This window comes from Gorilla gorilla, chromosome 15 (assembly GCF_029281585.2).
Source record: "Gorilla gorilla gorilla isolate KB3781 chromosome 15, NHGRI_mGorGor1-v2.1_pri, whole genome shotgun sequence".
Classification (NCBI taxonomy): Eukaryota; Metazoa; Chordata; class Mammalia; order Primates; family Hominidae; genus Gorilla; species Gorilla gorilla.
This window is the reverse complement of record NC_073239.2, coordinates 74,412,420-74,439,900: the sequence shown is the minus strand read 5'-3', so window position 1 is coordinate 74,439,900 and position 27,481 is coordinate 74,412,420. Positions and strand designations below refer to the sequence as shown.

Genomic DNA, 27,481 nt, shown 5'->3' with positions numbered 1-27,481 from the left:
AATCCCTCTTACTGGTCCAGATCCATGAAGTCCACAGTTTTCAGTACAATGTCTAGTTCATTTGTTAGTTCGCAATACATTCCCCCGCCCTTAGAAATACTTAAACTGATTGTACTAAAAAATAAATCTTACTAGACCTTACTCAAGTATTTTTATCCTTGTAATTAAGCTAGTCTATTTACCAGAGGCTGTTTTGTTTGCAGATACTGTTAATATATTCGTCTTTACTTATAAACCTCTCTGCTGCAGAGAAAATGATGTGGAAAATGCAAAGAGAGTAAGGAAAAAACTAAATTCAGGCATCTTTTTAGATAAACGTGATTGTCTACCAAGACTTTCCAAACATCACCTTAGTCCCTTAGGAAATGGATTCTGCAAAGATGAAAAATAAATTTTCTTTTAATTTCTTTATGGAGATGTGATGAAAACACAAGTAATCTGTGCTCATGAACAATTAGAGCTTGAAAGTTAGTCCCACTTCTAAGTATAAAGAATAAAATAGAAATCACCCATAATCCCACCATTCAAAAATCACTACTCAATATTTCGGCACATTTCCTTCCAGTCTTTTTTTCTACTTTAAAAATCATAATAGACTGGGCACTGTGGCTCATGCGTGTAATCCCAGCCCTTTGGGAGGCCAAGACAGGTGGATCTCTTGAGGTCAGGAGTTCGAGACCAGCCTGGCCAACATGGTGAAACCGCTTCTGTACTAAAAAATACAAAAATTAGACGGGTGTGGTGGTAGTAGGTGCCTGTAATCCCAGCTAGTTGGGTGGCTGACTCAGGAGAATCACTTGAACTGGAGAGGTGGAGGTTGTGGTGAGCCAAGATCGCTGGGCTTGGGTAACTCCAGCTTGGGTGACAGAGTGAGACTCTGTCTCAAAAATAAATAAATTAATTTAATTTAATTTAAAAACATAGTAAATAGGTTATCTTCAAAAACTCAAGGTTTACTTAGACCATTTATTCAAGAAGTTTTTCCCCTTATCTCCAGGAAAAAAATTTCTATTATCCTCCTGTCCTGCAATGTATTCACCCCCTTCAAAGGCAACTCAAGTCATCGACAGAAAAATCAAATGACGCTTTAGCCGCTCCGCTGCTTTCTTTCCTATTTGGGGGATAAATTCTTTAATTAAATTAAAGATTAACAAAGCCTTGGTAATCAGTATGCATCCTCTTAATTGCAAAGATGGCTTAGCTATTCTCAGCAGTTAGTTTTTTTACAAAGGTACTTGCAATGAAAGGGTCAAGTTTAAGACTTCTCTAAACCTCTGCTCTACATCTCTCTCTCTGTTAATAACCTTCCTGGTGTTCGATATTTGTTTAATGATCAACAGTGGCTTCTATTCCTATCACTGAGTATTTCAGAAAGTAGCATAACCAAGTCAATGTTTAACTGGATTCTTTGGGTCTGAAACGGCAAAGTTGAAGGGAAGTCTCCATGGAAACCAGCCTCCCAGGAAGTGGCCAAAAGGGTTAGTGTGCAGTGAAACAGAGCTAGAAGGATGCCATGAAGGAAATGACTGCTTTGTAAAGCGAGGGTAAACTTCTGAAATGCTTTGATTAAAATAAGGTATATTAAAGACCCCAAAACCACTTCCCTCGCAGCTTTCCTCTGAATGTCTTTCACATGAAATGGGCCTGAGTCACTCTAAGACTCACCCTAGGGTGATCAAAGTAGCACCTTTGCAAAACAAAGAGGTAGAGACTCCCTCGGCTGGCCGTGTGGACTTTGCATTCAATCAGAATTTGGAAGAAAAGACTTCATATTCACTGGCAAGACTGCAGGACCAGAATAAAGCCTTGGAAGGGCAGCTGCCACCTTTACAAGAAAACTGGTATGGAAGATATTCTACAGGTAAACATAAAACCCAGCATGAGATGTGTGTATCTGGACCAAGGAGCATTATTAATAGATTTATCTGACTGTCTCCATGATCTCGGAAAGTTTCTAAATTCCTGAAATATAAAGGAATTTAGGCTATCTTTGAAAACTCAAACAAATCTTTCAGTGAGGATTGAACGTCAATTGAAAGTATTCTGGGTGCATTAGAATGGGAGTATAAACTGTACAAAGGACTTTTCACTATTCCATATGAGAAGGATAAATCATTTTCTTTCAGCTCAGTCTGTAATGCTTTCAATGTTTATACCTAGCTTTGCCAGACCATTAAAATTATATAGAAACTAGTGATAAATGATAGCAATCGCGTTTCAGTTAGATTCTAAATTTAAATCATTCTCTCCAGTATAGTTTAATGCACCAGTCTTTGTGGTTTTGAAAGCAACACTTTAAGAGTGAGTTAATTCTAACATGAATTTTGAAACCACCCTAAACAGTATTGATTTATTGCAGTACAGAGGAGTGGATGAGTCACCCTTTTCCCAACCCCACATTCTTCATGGTCATCTGCAGAACTAACAGAATTCTTTCCCATTATGATTGGAAGCTCTGAGCCTGAAGTGGCCATAAATCCTGGGATATTTTATAAGTCATGTAAAATGTTTTATGATGACCACAATGATAATTAAACAGACATTCTCACTTAGAAAAATATGTTTATTATATACATATATATATGTATATTGTTTTCCCTTTTCTTCACCTTCTGGATCAATAACACAAATAAGTTTCCCTTATTGGATGCCTTGTTCAGAAAGCCTCACATTCTCTTTTGGTACTTAGCAAATCTTGCCTGGAATGATTTTTCATGGCTATTGTCTGCAGAATTGATAACGTTTGGTTGTTTCTATATGGCCTATTTTTATGTTCTTTATGTTCTTCAAGTTCTTAAGCACATGGATGGGAATTTTCCCCTTAGGAATTTTTTATGATAGATAGAGGGATAGGTGATAGACACGATTTAACAAATGGAGTGTGAATGTGTACTAAGAGTATGCAATGCTCCTATTGAGGAATTCCCTTTTTATCCAAACCCCCATTGAGAGTTTTAAGATTTTGGTGACAGAGAGAGACTCTGTCTCAATTAAAAGAAAAAAAAGATTTAGGTAACTGAATAAATGGTGAGCTTATGTCTGAAGTGACAAAATCACATTAAAAATAAATAACAAGATCATGAGAATCCTCATGATCTCCCATATTCTCACCCCAGCTCCATCAAATACCAAATCGAATGACCTTGGGCAAGTTACTTCATCAATTTTTTTCACTTGTAATCAGGGGTAAAAATAAATGCCTGACACAGCCTATGCCATTTGAGGAAAATCTAATTAAATAATGGAGTAATGTCACTAAAATAAAAAAAATAAGGATTAGTAAGCCTTCTGAAAAAATAGCTGAAAATACTTACATTTTTAAATCCAATGTTTGTTGTTTCCATCCTGCTCAATATGCTGGCATCTTTTCAAAAGAAAATAAGGACATAGTTTCCATCCCACTAAAAGTTAGAGAGAACAAAGTCCTTAAAGTGGTTATTCACATATCTTAAGGAGAGAGATGCATAATTACCCAGGAATTTTTCCATTTAAAATGCAAAGTGGGACTGTAAAATAGTCTATGAAACAATCTAGAAATCAGAATGTGTCCAGATTGTTAAAAGGGAAGGACAAGAACTTCATTCATGCAGCGCTGGTCATGGTAGCACTCCCAAGAGCTCAGGATAATCAAGCTGGAAAATAAAATCCAAAATGGATCTGTTGAGCCTCTCTGTTTCCTAATAGAGGCTTAACTCTGTATCCCCAGCTTGTTTCATCAGGAAAGAATATTGATATGCTGTATTATAGTGGCAACCTGTGGAAATTTTTTTCACTAAAGGGGCTATTGAATTGTGTTCACACATACTCCATTTCTTTCTCATCTCTGTATAATCACCTATCTATCATCTATTTCATCTAAGAAGATTGTTTTCATTTTTTAAAGTTATATATTTTTCTGATGTCTTATATTTCAGGGAGGAGATTTTATGGAATTAAAATAAGTCAATAAATTTCTATTTTCCAGGCCAAATTCTGTTTGAAAAATATTTGCAGTCAACATATTGGTAATTTTGTAACTCTCCCCCTAAGTATGAACCTGAATAGGAAGTTAGGAGAGCAGATATTAAATCCTGGGTCTAGACTAAAATAGTGTCATGTGCACTAATGTAGGTTCCCTGCTTTCTGTGTTTCATCTCCACATTCAACCCACAGGTTAGACGTATATAACTGAAAAGGTACAAAATTGTGCTGACAAAGTCTAGTAATTAATGATTGCCTGATTTAATAGTAAATTATATTTAATGTTTTATTCCTGTTTCTTCCCCAATCCTTCAAGCATCCAGAGACGTGTATTTTGACATCCCACTGGAACACAGAGAAACAAGTATTATTAAAAGGCATCCACCCCAAAGACTTCAAGTAAGATGAATTTAAAAGGCTTCATAAGGAATTTCTTGGATATAATGGTAACATCCCTTTTTAAACTATAATCATCAAAGAGGGATATTGATAAGGACCAAGCTATTAATGAGAATGTTCTTAAAGAAAAATGTCATCAATCGCAAATACTCTATTACTTTAAGATTTCCTTTAGCAATGATTTCGCTTTTAAGACCAGCTACCAAAAGAAGCTAGTAGCAAGGACATAGATACCATGGAATTCAAGAGGCTTGAATCTAGCACTGATTAGCTGGGTGACTATGGGAAAACAACTTGTAATAAATAATAACAGCTACTACTATTTAATTACACCCTACTACAAGTCAGATACTATACTAGGCAATTCAATCTATGTCATTCATTTAATCTTCTTAGCCACCTATGGAAAAGGAAGAATTATCTTTGTTTTATACATACTAGTCAGAGAGTTCAGTAACTACCCCCAAAGACTCACAGAGGCCAGATATCAACCAGGTCTCCAAAGTCTGTACTCTTAACTGTCAGCATAAGTAATTTCTATAGTCCTTCTATCTTTAACCTTTTATTGTTCTAGATGTTAACTGGTTGTTTAAATTCGGGACACTGGATTCCAAGGAAGCAAAGCAAGAGCTTTAAACGCATTCACCTCAATAAATATTTAATGGGTTCTCTGCAGCTAGCTATACATTTTAAGAACTCTCAACCTAGAAAGGGAATGGGTAGATTGGAGTGGTCCTTGAAAATGAGCATCATTGCAAGGAGGGTTTGGGGCTGTCTTGTGAGCAGGATCTATCACTGACATTTGAAGCCAAATCCCACCTGCTACACAATTCACCCAGATGCCTGGACCAATCCCAGGGGTATTGGAGCTCATTTGTTGGGGATTATTTCTGTTTCAGTTGGTTTTTATTTACCTGTCTTCTGCAAAAGCTCACAGCCATTATTTGAAGTGATTGTATCATTTTGTCTCAAAAGAGTATCTTTTCCCAAAATATTAGAAACTATAAAATCATTATTTAAAGAAAAATAAAATGAAATATAACAAACTAATATCTAATTTACAAGTTTTTACAAATCCCCTAGGTAAACAGGACAGTTTTAAAATGTGTTTTATTCCTAAATCAAATACTTCCTTTCAAAGGATGAGTTTAATACATGTTTCTGTGAAGCCTCTAAGCTGATTAGTTCAAATAGAAGATATTACTCTAGTGAAAAATATTTGTCTAGTACTTTATAGCTCACAAGTACTTTTTATATCTATCAATCCTAAACAAAGGAGGTTAGGTTTTGATTTTCTCAATAGTCAAACAAGGTCAAAAAGAGAACATTGGTATTTCAGAGTCAAACACTGCACCACCACCCCCATACACACACACCCTAACCAACCATCTTAAAAACAAAGAATCAAGACAAATGAATTATTTCAGTGCAAAGACTATGCCTTTTTTTTCTTCAACTTTTAAGTTCAGGGGTACAGGTGCAGGATGTGCAGGTTTGTTACATAAGTAAACACGTGCCATGGGTGATTTGCTGCACAGATCATCCCATCACCTAGGTATTAAGCTCAGTATTCATTAGCTGTTCTTCCTGATGCTCTCCCTCTCCACCAACCCTGACAGGTCCCAGTGTGTGTTGTTCCCCTCCCTGTGTCCATATGTTCTCATTGTTCAGCTCCCACTTATAAGTGAGAACATGTAGTGTTTGGTTTTCTGTTCCTGAGTTAGTTTTGCTGAGGATAATGGCTTCTAACTCCATCCATGTCCCTGCAAAGAACACGATCTCGTTCCTTTTTATGGCTGCATAGTATTCCATGGTGTATATGTACTACATTTTCTTTATCCAGTTTATCATTGGTGAGCATTTAGGTTGATTCCATGTGTTTGCTATTGTGAACAGCGCTGCAATTAACATACGCATCGATGTATCTTTATAATAGAATGATTTATATTCCTTTGGGTATATACCCAGTAACGGGATTGCTGGGTCAAATGGTATTTCTGCCTCTAGGTCTTTGAGGAATCACCACACTGTCTTCCACAATGGTTGAACTAATTTACACTCCCACTAACAGTGTAAAAGCATTCCTTTTTCTCCACAACCTCTCCAGCATCTGTTGTTTTTTTGGCTTTTTAATATAGCCATTCTGATTGGTGTGAGGTGGTATCTCATTGTGGTTTTGATTTGCATTTCTCTAATGATCAGTGATGTTGAGCTTTTTTTCATGTTTGTTGACTGTATGTATGTCTTCTTTTGAGAAGTGTCTGTTCATGTCCTTTGCCCACTTTTTAATGGGGTTGTTTGTTTTTTCCTTGTAAATTTGTTTAAGTTCCTTGCAGACTCTGGATATTAGACCTTTGTCAGATGGATACACTGCAAAAATTTTCTCCCATTCTGTAGGTTGCCAAGACTATGTCTTATTCAATCTTATGTCTTCAGCCATTAATACTTAATATGAGATCCACAAAGGTTTGTGAGTAAAATGAATGAGTAAGTGAATGACAGTGAGACCCATCATCCCTGCTGGAGGGGGGAAAAAGCACTCAAAGTGCACTCCCTGCTACTGCAGACCTGTAATCACTGTATTAGAAGTCTGTACCATCACTGTAACATGACTGTATTAGAAGTCTCATTGACTAGCAAAAATAACTAACATGATTAATCAAAGGATATAGGAATGTTTTATTGAACCAAAGATCTGGGAGACACCTAAGCTTCAGGGAAGAATTATACCTTGGAACCTGAAATGCAGAGCTCTCTCAATCCCTAAGTTCTTCTCTGTGCATTTGCTATACTCTTTCTCCCCAAAGATCAGTTTTTTCTGTTCTTCAGGTACACAATGAAATATGGCCACCCTGAGCTTGTATCTTACAGTTCCCGTCAAATGGACAGATTGGCCTTTTTGACTCCAATTCCAGATTCCTAGGAGAAAGGATATTGGCTCAGCTTTGCTCATGATTTCAGCTCTGGTCCAATGAGCTATGGCCAGAGGATATGCTCATGCAGTAGATATGTGGGCAGAGTCGTCTCCCCTGTAGACTCCGGAGTCAGCTCCCAGAGAGGAGAGAAATCACTAGAAACTTGGCAGACACTCCCAAAGAGATCAGCTATAATTATCTTCACAAATGAAGCTCAGCACATTTTCCAGCACAAATGAGTTTTTGAGAGAATAATACATGCTGGGTCCTCATGACATGCTAATTAATAGCCTAATTTCTGCCAAAGAAAATTCTAAAATTATTTTTAATTATTAAACCAAATCTAATTGTATGCTAAATTATTTGAGTTATATTTTTGGCACCTTCTACTTCCTAAACATCTACTCCTCAAATAAAGAGCAAGTCATGAACTAGCGTTATCCAGCCTGGAGCTGAGAGGCTTTGAGAGCCTCTGCCAGGGAACTCCGAATCAAATGGGCCTTTTTATTGAAGAGTTGATTAGCACTGTCCCCTCTGGCCTGATCACCTTCTTATCCAACCATTTCAGGTCTAGCTTAAATTGGAGGTGTTTCCCCCACACATATAGTGTGTCCTCAGATGATCTCCTTGGATAACTCCCTCACCTTCAAATATTTGTTCAAATCTCACTGTCCCTATAAGACCCACCCTGACCAATCAATTGACATTGCAACCCCCATATCAGCACTCTTGAGTCCCCTGGCCCTTCACCAGATTCCCAAATCTCCTAGCAGACACTTCAACTGATTATGCTGATCATTTGTTTTGTTTGAGAAGTCAAATAATCCAGAAGTCTTTAGGCAAATGATACTTATATTATAAAGTGAAAATAAGGTGTCATTCTAACCGATTCTCTAGTAGTTCCTTCCATTGTGTTCTCTTTGAAGATGATGAAGTGAGGCATCTCACTTCCTGGGCAGGGAAAAGGAACATGCACACAAATCCAGAATTCTGAGGCAATTTCATGTGACTGGTTTATTTAGCAGAAGCCAATTTCACCAACAATTTTCTGCAGTGCTTCTCAAATCAAGTGGCAAAGGATTTAATGAAGAGATCCCAGTTGCAATGTTAGTTGCTGCCATCTAGTGGCTTTTGTGAAGGAATAGTGTGATTCCTTGGGCTCTTTTCAAACGCCAGGGAGAAACTCAACCTGGAGAGAGTTCTTGAAGATATCTACCACTGAACCCTTATTAGAATTGTGTGTTTAAATAGAAAGGCTGAAAATAGAAGAAAGAGATCTGTGATAACTACATATTTATACTATCAAAGCAAAAACTTGGTCCATGAATTTGTGGATAGATGAGTTTAATAAAACTAAAAATTCTTGGCTTCTTCAGACTCAATTTTTCAAAAATATTCCACATAAAAAAATCCTCCATAGTCTATTATGATGTCGTTCCTTTATTCACTTAAGGCAACGTGGAAGTCAATGGCCCCCAACCGAGAAAGAAATCATCAGAATCCCTGGGAGAGTTTTGAAAATATTTATTTCCAGGACATACCCCAGACCTGTTGAATCTCAATCTCTAGTGAATGGGCCAAGATTTCTTTTTTTTTTTTAATCCCGGAAAAGTCTGATGATAAGCCATTTTGGATAACATATAGTGCAGAAAAGGGCTTTAGATTTGGAGCTGGACACACTTGCGCTTAAATCCTGGAGATGCCACTTTCTAGCTGTTCAACCTTGGACAAGTCAGCAACCTGTCTGAAATGGGGAATCTTCGTAATTATCCACGGAGTTCACATGAAGATTGAATGAGATTACACATTTATAACCCTGGGCACGGTGTGCAGTAATGGCTGCGAAGGCATATAGGCCTAATGAGAAAGAACCAAATCCTGAACACTCTCCATGTCCAGAGGATGGCACAAATACTTGCTCTCCCCAGCTTCCAGAAATCCCCCTTCAGTCATTCCTGATTCTTCCTCCCATAGGTGCCTTGAGGGGCTCCTCTCCCTTGGCCTCCCCTCCCCTTCTTCTCCTTCCCCTTTTCTTGCAGTGTTCTGACTTGATCAGCAGCTGCCTCTTGTGCCAGCAGGTCCCATTTGCTTTGCATCTTCATGTCCTGCAGAGTTAAGAGCCAGGGAACAGACAAACTCCTCTTACTAGGATTGATCTCCTCTCATTACAACTTTGCTAAGTTATGTTAAAAGACCCACTTCCTCCTCTGAGGTGAGAATGGAACAGAGAACCACTTCCCACCACAAATGCGAATTATTACCTGGTATATATCTAACAGAAAGATGAGCTCTTCCCCCTTGTTGTCTCTTCTTTGTCTCCACATCCTTTGCCCTTCTTCTCTTCCTTACCAGGTCTACTTTGGGCTGCTCCAGCAGAAAGGACTGCTGGGTGCTCTCCAGTCCAGGACCAGGGACCTAGAAGTGGTTGTACAGGGAAGCAGTGGGGAACCCAGGTCATGCTCCCCATTACAAGTGCTGAATATCCAGTATCTATCTTCTGTGGTTCCACTCTCTCTTTTTATCCTGGTCACCTTGAAAGCCAAGTTAACTTCCAAATCTACCCCCTTAATAATGCAACAAATCACACTAAAACTAAACCATTTTAAAGTAAATTAGCATGTGCCTTCAGCGTTGGACTAAGGTGGGAGTAGGGCTCACACTCTGCTGCAGCATGATGTCCTCGTGGTTTTCCTCCTACTTCTTGAGCCATCACTTCCCGGTCTCCTTGGCCAGCTTATTCCTGGGCACCAGCCTCACCACTGGAACTCCTGGAGTCTGCAGTTGTTGGCTCTTCTCTTCTCACTCTTGACCTTGCCCATGACCTGGGCTTCACTCATGCTCTACTCTGGGATTATTCTCCAAAATCTCCAGCACAGACCTCTCCTCCCAAGCTCCCTGTATAACTCAACATCTACACTGGCCTGTCTTAAAGGTGTCTCAAACTCAATCTACTGCACACCAAATTTGTATTTTCCTTCTACATCCTACCCAAACTAGGTCTTCCTCTGGATTGCCCATCACAGGGTATGATAACACCCTCCATTCATTGTACTGTGGACTCTACTCCCCTTTACTAACCATAATGAATCTTGTTTGGTCAGCTTTAAACATTTGTAGAGCTCATCAATTTCCCTCTCTCAACCCCAGCCCATCATCTTTGTCCTCTTAGCTGATCTCTCCACATCCATAATTATTCCTTTCTAGTTTCCACACTGCAGCCAGCGTGACCTTTTTTAAAAAGCAAATGTAATCGTGTCACTCCTTTGCTTAACACATGTCAGTGTCTTCTCATTGCTCTTAAGGGACCACTATCTTAATGGCCTGTCAGGCCCTGCATGACCTGGCCCCTGCCTCACCTCCCAGCTCATTCCAAGCTGCTGTTTCACTTACTGTAAACTGCAGCCAACCAATTTCTTTCCATTCCTTCAAGAGATCATGATCACTCCCCACCTCAGGGCTATGGCACAACTTAGTCCCCTAAAAACTCCCAATCTTCCAATTTCTACTGAAAAGGTACTACCTTAAGGCACTTTCTTGAACTGCCTCCCTAGCCCTTTCCCTCCTGCCTTAGTTTGCTAGAAGACTGAGATCAAGGTGTCCATAGGGTTGGTTCCCTGTGAGGCCTGTGAGGAAGATCTGTTCCACGACTCTCTCCTAGCTTTAGGTAGTTTTCTGGCACTCTTGGGTGCTGTTCATTGGCTTGAAGAACCATCACCCCAACCTCTCTCTTCATCTTCACATCATGTCCTGCCTGTGTGTGTGTCTGTGTCCAGATTTCCCCTTTTAAATGAGGACGTTATCATATTGAATTAGGGGCTTGCCCTACTCCGGCATGACTTCATCTTAACTAATTATATCTGCAATGACCCTATTTCCAAATAAGTTCCCATTCTGAGGTGTGGAGGGCTAGGGCTTCAACATATGAATTTTGTGGGGAGGCACAATTCAACCCCTAACACACCCTATTTTTCAGGTGGAGTCCTTCAGTTATGTAGTGTCATAGTTCTGCCCTGCAGATTTTTTCTGCCCTGCAGGGTTTTTCTGCCCTGCAGTGTAATCATCACTTGAATAATCACACAAGCAAAAGTACATCTATTATGCATAGATTGTAAGCTCCATGAGGGGCCACATCCATTTTTGGTGACCGTTGCATCCCCATGTCTGGCATGTAGCAGTCATTAAGTACTCACTGAAGGAACACATAAACTCTGTGGCCCTCCACGTTCCCCATTGCATGTCAATGTCAAGAGACCAGACTTTGTCTCCCAAACCTGCTTGATCACTTCTCAGTGCTCAGCTTCTAAGGCAAGAAGGGCTGGAGGCAGACCGGTTGACATGAATTGCGGCCCAGTCTTAGTGACCCCCTGAAATGCCAGCATGATCTCCCCTATCAAGCCAAGCCCCTGCTAGAAAAGGACATCTCTAAAATGTGTTAGCACACTGCAGTTTCATTTTAAATGTGTCTCATAATCACCAGTGATTACTACTAAGGAGCTTCTCTAGAGATCTTAAAAACAGATTGCTTCCCTAAGGGCTGGAATAGTTCAGCTGGGTACCTAAGGGATGTGTGAAATAAAATAAATTCCTAGTGCCTCTTTTATCTCTAATATTCTAAGATCCTGGTGGTTTGATAACTTTGGACATGGTCCCTTAATGCAGACAGAAGAGTATCTTAGTCTCCTAACTCTCTGACCAACACTTAGATCAATAAGGCACTGTCGACGGTGCACTAGAATAATAAAGAACCCAGATAGGTTGAAAAGCCCCTTGTACCAATATAACTGTAATGCTGTTAGAATCACCTTTCCTGTATGCTCTCAGAAATAAGTGCCGCTTTTGCAAAGTGTTAAGATAATTTAATGTCTGGCTTTTCTGTTTCATCATCTCATGGCATGAGGAATGCTGACTGCTCTAAACGTTGAACTTCTAGAAGCTTGAACCCATTGACTTGCCACGAGTAATTACTTCAGGAAGACTCCTGAGCCAGCGAGAAGCCAGGACAATGCACAAAGAAAAGGTGAGCTGCAGCAGTAACCTGACAGGGAGGTGAACTGGGGGTGGGCGACACAGGATTGGGGCACTGGAGCACACTGGTCCTTTCATGCACTCTCTGCATGGAGGAGTTCAAAGATAAATCAAACTGTTAAGTCATTCAGAGTGAGAACGTTTCAAAGCTATTTATTCTCTTCTGTGCATGCCTCCAACTGGCAGTGGCTGTTACCTCTTGCATGAGCTCTGCACCCTTTTCTGCTTCGTGTTGAAAACCAGGGCAATGTAGATGAGAAAAGACTTTTACTTAGAAATTGGTGATTCTGAAGTTTTCAAATCTGTGAAAAATTCAGCATAAGTCCTCCCTTTCATTCCTCCCCTCAGTTTAAAACTTTTTATTCTCAGTTTGCAGGAGAAATCTTATCTACAAGTTATTCCTGACTTATTTGACACAACCTCACCAAAAATTAATCCTGGGAAATGTCTTCTGTGTATCTTTTCCCTGCTATGCACTTATAATGTTCTGTTGACTAGAACTCCCCTCACATAGAAATGAAAGCTGGGAGGTAGAAGCAGATTTTCAACACTTTCCACTCCTAATTTGTTTTGGAACTGGCTAGGTGCTGCTGTGTGGCTGGCTGACTTGACAAAGATGTCCAGGTGCTGTCACATCCTCAAGCCCACGTTTGTGGTGCTGACAGCATCTGTGGAGATGGCCCCTCCCTGAGGTTCACATCAGCTGACAGTCACTATCCACACAGCAACACAAAAGGTATTGTCAAACACATCACCTTTCCTGGCAACAGCAAATGACAAATGAAGGTACATTGACCTCTGGCTGCCCTCAATAACCGTCTGCACTGTCCCACTGGAGTTTATGATGCACCGGCGGGGAGATGTTCAGAGTCACAAATAATCAACTTCAAATCCTCCCTAAACTGCAATATTCTCCAAGGCTTATGCTGGCATATGGAAATGCACTCTATAGAAATAGGTTCCATTTCACCATTCAGCAGCTTCCCTCTCATTTCATAGCCAGCCAATTACTCAATGGTAAAAGAGGCAGGGAGAAAAAGAAAGGTTTCCTCAAACCAGAACACAATTCTGGGGAGGTGGTAATAAGCATCTGTTTACAAAGGAAGTGATATCTTGCCAAAAATGAGATGTGGAAAGATATTCCCATTTAAGATTTACAAAACTCTGTAGCAACCTAAAAAACTACATATATATACACATCAAAGAGCCACTTCATTCATTGATAGTGACACAAAGGACTTGTCAGGGACACACAATAGTCCACTTTTGTCATCACAAGATATCTCTATGGGTTATGACTGATTAAGATCTGACTCTGTTTCAAAAAGGATCTAAACTTGTGAATTGCAGAGTCAGTAACAAATTACCCCATACTAACAAGTGTGTTGTCTTTCATAGCAGGTACTAGAAAAGAAAATGCAAACTCCAATGTATACTTCTGAGAACAGACAATATTTGCATAAGATGCAAATGCTGGAAATGATCCGTAAAAGACAAGAGGTAAATACAAGAAGAGTGTCATATTTACCAAATTTTCATCACATACTCACTGCCCTGCCACATGAATATATCAAGCATAGATAGCCGGTCTTTACTCAACATTTTAAATTTCATCATTGAGGTTGAAAGTTCAACTACTAAAGCTGAGAAGAATCAGGAAGATTCCTTCTGCTGATAACCTTGTTGAGTCTTTTCTAAGTTTGTATCTGTGTATCTGTGTCTCAGGTCTCCATTTTTAAAAACAGTTTGCTCCTATGACACTCTGGACATAGGAAAATGGGGCTAGATCGTGTTTCTTGGTTTAGTGAAAGGAGGAGGGGGTGAGTTGTTCTTTATTCTGATACCTAGGCCTCTCTCTATAATTCTTGCCATAGAATTATCTAACAAGAAAGACCTCTTGTAAAAAAAACAACCAACCAAACAAACAAACAAAAAAACCCTTTACCAGTAATGCCTGTAACTGTCATATTCCAAATTCCTCCCTCTAGGAAATGAGCCTTTAGTTACTGCTCTCTGGAACTCCAATCATATCAGCTAGCTGACAGAAACACACTTTTGTAAAGGTCCTCATCCTAATTGAGCCATACCTTTTTGAGACTGGGTGCACTCACCTTTCTCTTAACAAGCCTGTCAATAAATAAAGTTCCCATACCTTCTAATAGGAAAAAGAAAACCATGTTCTGGTTAGAGGACTGCAGATGTCTACAGATAAGCACACAACTTGCAAAGTGGCTGATCTGTTGATCTAGTCTGGTGAAAGTAGCTTGGGAAGAACATTGATCATTTATAGTTGATGATTTTCAGGCCCAAATGGAGTTAAAGAAAAGTCTTCATGGAGAGGCAAGAATTAATAAGCAAAGTCCAAGGGACCATAAAGCCAAGAAAACCCTTCAAAGCACCCCAAGGAATGATGACCATGACCTTCTAACCATGTTGCCTGATGAAATCTTGAACAGAGGTACCGGTGAGTCATGTACAATTTTTTAGTAAAATATTTCAAGTGTTTTTAAAACTTCATCAAATAAACTACCAAGGGAGGGACATGGTGAGAAGACAGCAAACAGCTTTGAGCTCTTGCTGAGATTTTTACTTCCCAGAATATAGTGGGCATGTTGTCATGTAGTTTTGGATGGCTGGGAGGAAAAGACAGAAGCTTAAGCTTGGTAATTAAATGTCTCTTTCTTTGTATGGGTTTAATATGCTTTGCATGCTTCATTGCAAGCCTTGCCTCATCCCTAGAAGGAGAAAAGGCAAAATAGCCTCATCTTGTGGTTAGAGAGAATGAAGCATATGAAGATATACTGCCGGCAGTCACATGGCAAATTTGCTTCAGCAGAGTTGGTACCATATGCAGACACTTATCTTCCCGACTGCACCCTTTTCTGTGCAGGTCAACTCTCTTTGGCACATTCAGAATTTCTAGAATGAATCACTGCCGAACCTAAGCTTGCTGTTCCTGCGGATCTACTGGCTCAATGAACCAGGGCTCCAATGTCACTCTTCCCTATCTCCCTACAGCTGGTCAGTCACCAAGCCCTGCTGATATCACCTAGCAGTAAAATCTGCCCTTTCTCTTCCATTCCTGGTAGTATTGCCTTAGGTATGGCCCTGGTCCTGTTACACCAGGGCTCCAGCTACAGCCTCCTGACTTGGCCCCTCCCATTAGGTCCTACTGTCCATCCATCAATGATTCACTTCAGTGGTTCTCCATGTGGTCACCAGACCACCAGCATCAGCATCACCTGGGAACCTGTTAGGGCCCCAGCCAGAGTAACTGAATCAAAAACTGCAGGGGTTATGCCCAGTACTCTGGGTTTAACCACCGCTCCAGGTTATTGTGATTCCCTTAAAGTTTAAGAAACACTTAACTTTAAGTGATTCTTAACTCTACTCGGTAATTAAAGTATTACCACATACAAGCATCATCAGTATCACCTGGGAGTTTATTACAAAAGGCAAAATTGGAGGTCATACCCCAGACCTACTGAATGAGAACCTGCATTTTATCAAGATTGCCAGATGATTCTCATGCACACTGAAGTTCTAGAAGCACTGCACTAACATCAGAGTAATCTCACAAAATGCAAATCTGACCATGTCACTCTCCTGCTTAGAAAAACAAGCAGGATTCTTGTCAGCTTAAAAACAACATCTAAACTCCTTAACATGGAGCTAAGTGTGGTGACTCATGCCCGTAGTCCCAGCTACTCAAAAGGCTGAGGTGGGAGAAAAGGCTGAGGTGGGAGGACAACCTGAGGCCAGGATTTCAAAACCTAGCCTGGGCAACATAACAAGTTCTCTGTCTCAATAAAATAAAATAAACTCAACATGGGATCCTAAGACATTCAGGATGTAGTCATTGCCTACCTAGCCTTTCTAGCTTCATCTTCTGCCACTCTCGCACCCAGCCCCCACATTTCAGCCAGGCCAAATTTTTTATGCTCTCAGATCGCTCTATGCTTTCTAATGGACAGGCTTGTCTACAACTTCTACGCTACAATGCCCCACCAATTAGAGCCCCATTAAGTTTTCCTTGTTTGTATTTCCCCAGGGCAAACCCACAGTTGAAATCTCCAATATTGTTCACACACACAGATCGCTGTGCTGTGGGCCAAATCCCCACATCAGCAGGACTGACCCACCACTGAGAGAGCTGCAGAAAAGCTGGCTATGTCTCTGGAGGTCTTGAACTTCTAAGATGCAAAATTGCCTGCTGAGAGACACTGCTCCTACTTGGAGAAACAAGATGCTTGATCAATAAGTTAATTAAATAAGAAAAGGCTGAATAATTGAAAATCTACTTGGGGCATCTATTTAACCTATACTTCCAAGTTTCAGAATGAAATATCCTTTGTAGTCACATAAACAATTTTTACCATTTAAACCACACCTTAAAAAATATACGCAAAACAACCAAGAAAAAAACCTCACCTAAAGTTAGACATTTAAGAGTCATCACTTGAGAGCACACCAAGAAAAACCAGCATTGGCGAAGTGCTTGGAAGATGTCTCAGACCTGGAGGGGACCAAGGAGAAACTGGCACATGGAGAAAGGGGTTTTCCTCTGCTCTCCTGATGCTTTTTAAAGCTGCTTCATTTTGTTCAAGCTAAGGTTTGTTGAGTGCATACTATAAGCCAGGTACTGTGGTTTGCCTTTAATATGCATTATCTCTTTTAATTCTCACACAACCTAGAAGGTAGGAGCTACTATTCGCCCCAGGGTGATAGAGCCAGAATTCAAGGTCAGGTCTTTTTGACTTGCACTCTCACACAGCCCCACCAGGACACCAAAGACTTGGAACTCTGTCAAGGACAGCTTTGGAAAAGTTTGCAAATGTAGGGGTTGTGAGTCCTTGGCCGTATTTACAAAGAAGGCTGCACTCTGCGACTTCTGAAAGGAAAGTTAAAGCAGCTGGCAGACTTTGGAGCTCATGTTCTCCTGGAAGAGATGGAGTGTAGAGAAGGGAGAATAGAAGGAGTAACTCAGGCAGGAACCAATTCAAGTGCCAGTCAGGGAGGCGTAGCTGCATTAGTAGTGCACAAAAGCTCGGTTATGAGCAGAACCACCTGAGGAGCTTCTCAAGAACACCCAGTCATGCCTGTAATCCCAGCACTTTGGGAGGCAAAGGTGGGCAGATCACCTGAGGTCAGGGGTTCGAGATCAGCTTGGCCAACATGGTGAAACCCCGTCTCTACTATAAATACAAAAATTAGTCGGGCACAGTGGCGGGCATCTGTAATACCAGCTACTCGGGAGGCTGAGGCAAGAGAGTCGCTTGAACCCGGTAAGCAGAGGTTGCAGTGAGTCGAGATCATGCCACTACACTCCAACCTGGGCGACACAGCAAGACTCCATCTCAAAACAAACAAAAGAAACACCCAGTCCTGTCTCCCAGCTTCATCCTACCGAATCTGAATCTCTAGGTTGATGGTGAAAGAATTTTACATTTTAAAAGTTCCTCAAGTGATTTTGAACATTAACCAAACTTAGATGGACTAGATAACCCTTGAGAACTCTTTCAACACTTTAACCGTATGAGAATCTTTTTCTTTGTAACAACTCCTGTGCATGTGTGTGTGTGTGTGTGTGATACACGTGACAAAATGAGCCTAGAAAATGTAGATTTTGCTAGCATGAAATAGAGAGGGAATTCTAACTCTTCCTATTATAATGACATCATAATTAACTAGACTTTTAGAATAACATGTCTGCATCAACTCACTTGCCTATTGCTGAAGTTGTTGGAAAGAGAAGTAAGGCAAATATCACTGGAAATTTGTTTGATGATAGAGAGATTACAATGCCTACAAAGGATATCATTCTGTTCTGTGCTTCAGTGTTCACTGTGCAGCCCTGTACATGTAAAAGTGTAGGATACTGGGATAATAATGGATACAGCTAGTATTTACAAGTGCTTCTAAGAATTTTAAATGTAACATTTAATCCTCATATTAATTCTACAAGGTGAAAATTATTACCACCTCTCTTCTACAGATGAAGAGACTGGGTCCAGAGAGGTCCAGTCACATGTGCAAGGTCACAGCCAGCCAGTGAGAGGTGAAGCTGCTCAGGCATGCACTCACGGGGCACCTGACTCCTGAGGCGACAGCCTTCACCTCTGTGCTCGGCATTTGTCCTAGCGATGATTCCTTTTTACTTATTCCCAGAGAGCATCTTTGATTTCTTTCCATGCCTTCTAAAAGTAGTTCGCTTTCTCCTACAAATGGAGTGTCGCTAAGATCTTACACTTACATAAGCATTCTACTATCAGGGTCTGGTCATTAAGCATTCTACTATCAGGGTCTGGTCATTAAGCATTCTACTATCAGGGTCTGGTCATTAAGCATTCTACTATCAGGGTCTGGTCATTAAGGTTCCTCTGTAGCAGTCTCCTCTTAATGACATACTGGCCTGTTCTTGTTCCCCTGCTGAAAGGTGAAATGAGGGTTGTGGCTCTCTTGTGAGATAAAAGTCAGTCGCTGCTTTCTACTGCATCTTTAAAATGAAATCTCCCATGCTTTACATGTATTTTACATACATTCCTATAATAAATTACATATACAATCATATGACACAAATTATATATAACATACACATAGTGAATGTCACTCTTTTTGGTGTACAAGTCTATGAGATTTAATGTGTTTCTGTGGCTCCTACCCTTTGCTGAAGCTGTGACATGAATGAACACAGAGGGTGGGAAGAGCACTGGAACTGACCTCAAAGCCCTTCCCTGAGTCCCAGTAGTGCATCTACTAAATGGAAGCTCCATGAAGGCAGGGACCTTTTCTTGTTCCTAGAATAGTACCTGACACATGATAGCCTCTCAATAAATATTAACTGTATATTTTTCTATATAATTTTATTCTAGAGAGAGAAAGAATATAGCTAAATTCTACTTATTTAACCTCCAGGAATCTCAGTTTCCACATCTGTAAAATGGGAATAAAGTATTGTATACCATGTAAAGTTTATGTAAAAATTAACATGTATAAAAGCACACATAAAATGTAAAGTGTGGCCAGGCACTTTACAGGCCATAGCTCATGCCTGTAATCCCAGCACTTTGGGAGGCTGAGGAGGGTGGATCACTTGAGGTCAGGAGTTCGAGACCAGCCTGGCCAACATGGCAAAACCCCATCTCTAGTAAAAATACAAAAAATTAGCCAGGAGTGGTGGCACATGCCTGTAATCCCAACTACTGGGGAGGCAGAGGCACGAGAATTACTTGAGCCTGAGAGGCAGAGGTTGCAGTAAGCCGAGATCACACCACTGCACTCCAACCTGGTCGACAGAGAGAGACTCTGTCTCAAGAAAAAAAAAAAAAAAAAAAAAAAAGAAGAAGTAAAGTGCCGTACAAATGTATGGGAATATAGACAAAACTGAAGAAGGATGGAATTGATGTCTTTTTTTTTTTTTTTTTTTAAGACAGAGTTTCGCTCTTGTTACCCAGGCTGGAGTGCAATGGCATGATCTCGGCTCACCGCAAACTTCGCCTCCCAAGTTCAAATGATTCTCCTGCCTCAGCCTCTCGAGTAGCTGGGATTACAGGTGCCTGCCACCACGCCCAGCTAACTTTTGTATGTGTAGTAGAGACGAGGTTTCACCATGTTGGCCAAGCTGGTCTCGAACTCCTGACCTCATGATCCGATTACAGGCATGAGCCACTGCGCCAGGCCACAATTGATGTCTTATAGTGAAAACAGTCATATGCTTCAGGGATGTGTCACTTTGAATCCATTATTTTAATGTCAGCTTCAAAATTCTGGTCTTATCTGGCCACCTGCACTCTTTCTATAAAGAATCTTGTTTTATTTTTTTTTATAGATTTTATTTATTTATTTATTTATTTTTATTTATTTATTTTTTTTGAGAAGGAGTCTCACTCTGTCGCCCAGGCTGGACTGCAGTGGCACAATCTCTGCACACTGCAAGCTCCGCCTCCCGGGTTCACGCCATTCTCCTGCCTCAGCCTCCCGAGTAGCTGGGACTACAGGTGCCCGCCACTGCGCCCGGCTAATTTTTTGTATTTTTAGTAGAGACGGGGTTTCACCGTGTTAGCCAAGATGGTCTCGATCTACTGACCTCGTGATCCGCCCGCCTCGGCTTCCCAAAGTGCTGGGATTACAGGCGTGAGCCACCGCGCCCAGCCTGTTTTATTTTTTAATATAGCTCTGTATGTGAAATTCTGGGTTTGATAGAGTAGTGATACATTTTTCTGAAACACATATTATAAAATACACAACCATCAAACAGTTTTCATGCTTTACATGATTCTTCTACTACCTAAATCACTTCCTATTTTTCCCACTGACAGCTGTTGCTTTCCTCTCTCCCTAAATTAATTTTGGAGTAGGATACACTTTCCTTTACTCTGCTCACCCGAAACCCATTTAGGTTTTTAAAGACTGTGTTTTTATTTTTTAAAGTCTATAAACCACAGAGAATTAAACGAGGATTTATAAAAATGTAACAAGTAATAAGAAACCTAGCTCAGAAGCTCTCAAATTTTAATGCTGTGTACACAAAACTATGTATGTAATACTTTATGAGTGACAAAGGATTGATTTTCAAGGATGAAACTGAATATTTGAATTTTGTCTCATACACTAACATTAGACCTGAATTTTCATAACATCAAGGGTGTTGTAGGACTTAGGCTATCATTAATATTTCACTAGATCCCACCACAAACAAACATTCCCCTTCTGTTTCAGAGCTCCTGCCGATAGCTGGATGTTCTAGAAAATTCCTGTTCCCAGTCCAAATGGTGCCTCTGGTAGTTCTTGACTAATTTGCAGAGCAGAGATGATTGGCATTCCTGAGCCCCAATGAATGGGGCCTTTTTTAGATCCTAGTTACCAATACTTCCCATCTCCCAAAATTCTCTGATTGCTCGTTTGTTTATTCATTTATTCATCTATTTGTTCACCAAATATTTATTTAGCACATACCAAGTGCCAGGCATTGTGCGGTCGTTTCATTGTATGGTGATGAGCCAGGCAGATATGGTTCCTGGTTTTAACAAAGAGATGTTTAACAAGAGTATAACACGTAGACCTGGTATCTGTGGAGTCAGGGAAAGTTTCCATGAGGAAGGGACATTTAAACCGAGATAAGAAGTAGCTGGATGAAGTGGGGAGGAGGGCATGTAGGTGTGAGGACCATGGGTGCTGGAATGTTGAAAATGGTAATCAACCACAGCATGTGCAAAAGTCCTGCAGTGGGAAGGAACACGATGGACTCTAGGTGAATGAGAGATTCAGAGAGTAACTGGAGATGGTTCTGGAGACATGGGCAGGGCCAAATCACACAGGGTCTTGTAAGCCATGTCAGATAAGAATTTTAAACTCTATCTTAAGATCAGTGGGAAGCCACTGATAAGGCAGGAGAGTGGCATAAGTAGGTTCATATTTTTAAATGTCACTCTGTCTACACTGAGGAGAATGGGTGGGAGGGGAAAGTAAAAGGATGAAGGAAGACCAATTATAAGGACACAGCAAAAGCACAAGTGAGAGATGATGTTGAGACCAGGATAGTGGGGTCACGATCAGGATGGAGAGAAGCAGCCAGATATGAGATCTTTAGGAGACAGAATGATCAGAATTATCAGGTGATAGGTTAGATGTGAGTGCATGGAGAGGGTAAGGAGGCCAGGTAGATTCCTGGGTTTCTCTTGAACAATTAGGCAGACAATGGGGTAAAGTTAGTACCGTTTGCTGAATTAGGGTAGCCAGGAGCAGAAGCAGGTTTGTGAGAGAAAGAGAAGGTAGGGCTGCATTATTGCCAAGTAGATATCAAAGTGGAGGTGTCCAGTTTTACAAAAACGTCCTTTGTAGCTTAGGAGAGAGATCAGGGCTGCAGACGTTAATTAAGATGGTTATCTGCCAGTGCTATCTAAATAGGCAACAACAATCATTATAATAGTATTCAAGGGGAAAAACTGGTAGCCTCTCACTGAGGCCCAACAAATCACAAGGCATGAATTCTCATATTAAAATGCTTGTTTCCAACTCACCAGGCTGTATACATTAAATATGTGTAGCTTTTGTATGTCAATCATAGTTCAATAAAGTAGTTTTTAACAATATGGTGCACAAGGTAAAAAGAAATACTTGATTTTCTTATATAATAGTACATAACTTCAGATATCAAGGGCTTACATAAACTATGCCAAAAGATTTAACAAACAATCATCATTAAGATGACATCCAAAAAGTTATGGTCGTTTCAACCAGTCTAGTGGGAAACTCTGGGCTTTGACCTAGGATTTTTGTTTCAGCTCCAAAGTGGTTGGGAAGATTTTGTTTTCTTAAAAGCCAGCTTTCCTTGAACAAAGCTCCTGTTGCTTTCTGGAGTGCCTTATAAAGAATGCTGGGAACTGCTTAAATAAAAAGCTAAGGTAAATACATATGCACATAAATAAAATCCCAAACTAAAAATAAATTGTCTCTTTTAATAAAAAATATAAAGTAAAATAGAATGCCAGACTCACTGAACTTCCCAGTACTATGGGTCTGGAGTACAGTTTAGACATCTCTTTCTAAAAGGCTGCAACAGGTGATTCTGCTATGAAGCCAGAGTTGATGTGAACGTCAGAAGTATATATTATGTGTCTAGCACACAGTAGATGTTCAACAAAAAGCACTAACCAATGTCACCTGTGCAATATTCTTGCCCAAAATGTTTAACCTCAATTTAATAACAAGGAAATAATAAGGTAAGCTGAAATTTAGGATCATTCTGCAAAATAATTGACCTGGATTCTTTAAAATGTCAGCATTACATTAGGAAAAATGAAAAAGACAATGAAGATGGAAGAGGAAACAGAAGAGGAGAAAGAGGAGGAACGGTGATGTGGTGTAGAGATTGTGGGAGAAAGAAAGAGAAGAAAAGGGTAGAAGAGTATTCTTGAATTAAAGGATACTGAGACGAGAAAATAAAATGCAATGTACGATCCTAGACTGGATCCTGGACCTAAAGATTAAAACACAAACAGCAAACAAAAAGTAGTTATAATGGGCATTATTGTGACAACCATGGATATTTGAATATAGACCATATATTAGAAAACAGTATTATATCAATGTTAAATTTCTTAAGTGTAATAATTGTATTGTAGTTATGCAGAGAAAATGCCCTTGGTCTTAAGAGATTTGTAGTGATATATTTAGGGGGGAGGTGACTCTGCCACTAATTTTCAAATGGTTCGGCTGAAAAGTATGCATAGCTAGATAGATATACGCATATATATGATGAAAAAGTATTGTGGCAAAATGTTGATGGATGGGGTATATAGGTGTGTGTTATTGTGACTATAGCCTATATATATGGGGTATATAGGCTGTATTATTGTGACTTTTGGAAGATTTAAATCATTTAAAAAATAACAACTAAAAAATGTTTAATGCTTACAGAGACACCAGTTGAAATGTATACATATATATTATATATATATATAATTTTTCAAACTATGTATATATAGTTTGAAAAACCACCAAGCAGATTATTTATTAAGCTAGGCACTTAATAAACAAATAAATCATTGCTAAGGGAAAAAATTAAAGAAACTTAATTTTTTTGTAGGAAATTCAAAGAATACAGAATTTTTGAAACATCAAGCAGTGAATAACTACTGTCCCTGGAAAATTGGCAAAATGGAAACATGGCTTCATGAACAAGAGGCCCAGGGACAGCTTCTCTGGGACAGTTCCAGCTCTGACTCAGATGAGCTGGGGAAAGATGAGAAGAAGCCACGAGCACTGGTGAGGACCAGGACAGAGAGAATCCCACTTTTTGATGAGTTTTTTGATCGAGAATAAGAATACTATTCATTAACCTAGATACTGAGTGCATTGAAAGCTTGTTTTACTCTCAAAATCTTCCAAACTGATATATGAATTACTTTGAGGACAGCAAATCACTTTGGTAAAAGGAAATGATATCTTTAGAGTCTTATGATTAACAAGTCCGTCACATGTGCTGTTAACTATTGCTGCATAACTAAATGCCTCAAAACACAGGGGCTAACCAAGAGCCATTTTATTGTCTCACTTTCCTGTGGGTTGCTGAGTTCAGCTAGGTGGTTCTTCTGCTGTTCCCTTTTGAAATCTTTCATGTCATTGAAATCGGACTACATTTGGACTACTAGGACTGGAGTCATCCAGAGGCCCCATTAGGACACTGACACAGGGGGACCTTGCCCCCTATCCATATAGCCTCAGAGCATCTGCACATGATCTCTTCAGCAGAACACTGCAGAGATTTCTCTCATATGAGTCCAGGGCTCCCAAAAGCAATTGTCCCAAGAGGAGGAAACAGAAGTTGCCAGTCTTCTTAAAAGCTAGTCATAGAACTGACTTTGCATCACTCCCACCATGTTCTGTTGGTTAAAGTCATAGGCCAGCTTGGAGTTAATGCAGAAGAGGACTACACAAGGGCATGAATGCCAAAGTGTGGTCCTTTGGGGTTCATCTTTGACACTTGCCACCTCACCATGTTTTTAAAAAGAAAATTAGATTACATAAAACAAATAGATGGGCTGGATGTGGTGGCTCACACCTGTAATCCCAGCACTTTGGGAGGCCGAGGTGGGCAGATCACTTGAGGTCAGGAGTTCAAGACCAGCCTGGCCAACATGGTGAGACACCGTCTCTACTAAAAATACAAAAATTAGCCAGACATGGTGGCATTCGTCTGTAATCCCAGCTACTTGCGGAGGCTGAGGCAAAAGAATTGCTTGAACCCAGGAGATAGAGGTTGCAATGAGCCAAGATCACTCCACTGCACTCCAGCCTGGGCGACAGAATGAGACTCTGTCTCAAAATTAAAAAACAAAAAACCAAAAACAAATAGATGAAAAAGTAGACTGGAGACAAATAAAAGTGAGTTTCTAAAGGAAATTCACAGTAATGCTGCATTAAACACTAAGCTCACTTAGGTCACTTTCTAGTGAGCTAACCGTAACAGAGAGCCTACAGGATACACGTGAGATAATGTCACGTGTAGAAGATCGTTGTGAATTAAAGTTCAAAATTAAGACTTCTTAGATTATGATGTAGATTTTAGAGCTCCTTAAAACATAAAGCGAATCTTATAAATGTTCAATTCTAAAGTTATTCCACTTAGAAAAATTAGCTTTTGGGACAATTTTTAAGAACTTTTGTGTAAAATGCAGCTCCATGTTTAGCATAATCTAAAAATAATTTCAAGCAATCCAGAATCTTCCAAGAATTTATTAAAGCTTTAAAACAAAGCAAAACAAAAAGACCCTTTTGTGCCTTATATGGGAAGCCTCCAAAAACAGAAAAAGATAGAGGAAAACACCATTTCAATTTGACGTTCAATGCATTCACATCAGAAACTAAGAAGATAACAAGCCTGAGATGTCAGGTGGTAAAAATTCATGTTTCTTCCAAGGACAGAAGGCTATTAGATTGTCCCGGGCCATATCTATTCCCAGTTCTTTGTGAGTAGTCTTCTTACTTTTTCTGTGGTAGGTAAGAAGCATATTTCCACCAAAAGAAAGCATGCATTGTTTGACTAGCCAGCTTTCTAGAAAAAATGAGATCCTTGAGAGGATAAAAAAATCCAACCTATTCATGGTGTCCTCACTTATTGTGGTCAATCTGGAAGGCTTAAAACACAAAAAATGGGATGGATAACTTTGAACACTAAAATTAGTGGAGCCAAAGGCATGTCTTCACCATTCTGTTATGTGACTTGAAATTCAATTTCACGAAACCCACTTCTACAAGCTTAATGAACTGTGAGCTACATGAGGGCATAAACCATGTCTTCTTTGTATGGTATTCCTGCTTCCTAGCATGACAGCTGGCAAAGAGTTTATCATTAAATGTTTGCTGAATTAATGAATGTGTTGAGTTGACTAGTCAATTAGAGAAACACTTGTTTCTCTCCAGCTACGCAGTTGCTCACCCTCATTTCCATCATCTCCCAGGAGTCTTGGATAGACAAGGTTGATTACACAGTAAAGAAAATGACTTTTTCTTCCAAAAGCTGTTGCCATTTATACATCTAAATGAATGGCCAAAATTAAGCATTGCCTTGGGATACAGGAACTATGTGTATATGCCAATAAGGATGCCATAGCTCAAAATACTTTTCAAAACTATCAGAGTGTGTTAGCTTCAAAAGAAAATTCATCCTAATGCCTTCTCTGTTTATTAGCCAGCTCCATGTAGAACTCCTTATAATGCAGTTATGAATTCAAGGATTTTAAAGGAGTAATAATTATAGTAATGATTGCCAACATGCATGGCCTGTTTATTGTGGGCCAGTACTCTTCAAATATTTTACCTATTTAATCCTCATAATGATTTTGTAGGTCAGTATTAATATCATCCCCATCTTAAAGATGAGGAAATTAGGGCACAGAAAGGTTAAGTAAGTTGCCAGAGTCACCTAGCAGAACTTCCCTTTGCGGTAGACTATTGTTTACCAAAAGTGACCTGATAGAAGCCAAGGACTCTTCCCTCCTTTCCTCAATTTTACTTCCAACTCACCAACTACATTACACAGCAGTCTGTATTTCTCTGGCATTACATGGTGTGGTTCCTTTTGGGAGGAGTGGGGAAGAGGTAATAGTACACTAGAAAGGGTGAGAGCTTTGTGGAATTATCTTTTAGCAAGGAATAGCTTAACTGATAGCCGAACTGCAGGCAAAGGGGGGATAAAAGCACAGAAGAAAGGCAGATGAGAGAGTAAAGGAAACCTTAACTGTCTTCCCAATTTGGCCTAGGGAATCAGTCCCCAACCTTTCAGCACCAGGGACCAGTTTTGTGAAAGACAATTTTTCCACAGATGGGTGAGACAGGGGATGGTTTCGGGACGAAACTGTTCCACCTCAGATCATCAGGCATGACATTCTCATAAGGAGCATGCAGCTTAGATCCCTTGCCTGTGTAGTTCACAATAGGGTTCACACTCCTATGAGAATCTAATGCCTCTGCTGACCTGACAGGAGGGGGAGCTCGGGCAGTAATGCTCCATCGCCCACCACTCACCTCTTGTGTACGGCCCAGTTCCTAACAGGCCATGGACCAGACCAGCACCTGTCCACAGCCCAGGGGTTGGAGACCCCTGGCCTGGGGGCAGCATAGGTGAGCATCCCCACTGAAAAGCCCCATCCAGGGTGGATCAGTTGCACTCTGTGACAAAG

General features: G+C 40.1%; 1 protein-coding gene across 5 annotated transcripts; it reads left to right on the top strand.

Moving 5' to 3' along the window:
* The first annotated feature begins 1,496 nt into the window (after positions 1-1,496).
* CCDC198 (coiled-coil domain containing 198) lies at positions 1,497-26,186 on the top strand. 5 transcript variants are annotated; one of them, XM_019010230.3, is made up of 7 exons: positions 1,497-1,861; positions 4,277-4,359; positions 12,205-12,291; positions 13,701-13,799; positions 14,604-14,763; positions 19,729-19,851; positions 23,887-26,161. In XM_019010230.3, exons 1-7 carry the CDS (start codon positions 1,639-1,641, stop codon positions 24,120-24,122), a joined length of 1,011 nt encoding a protein of 336 aa, XP_018865775.1. In that variant the 5' UTR covers positions 1,497-1,638; the 3' UTR covers positions 24,123-26,161. The 5 variants fall into 5 exon arrangements, with proteins under 5 accessions (XP_018865775.1, XP_018865772.1, XP_004055271.1 ...); XM_019010227.4 differs by lacking the exon at positions 19,729-19,851 and having other exon boundaries at positions 23,887-26,186; XM_004055223.5 differs by lacking the exon at positions 19,729-19,851 and having other exon boundaries at positions 13,698-13,799; positions 23,887-26,186.
* The last annotated feature ends 1,295 nt before the right edge of the window (positions 26,187-27,481 follow it).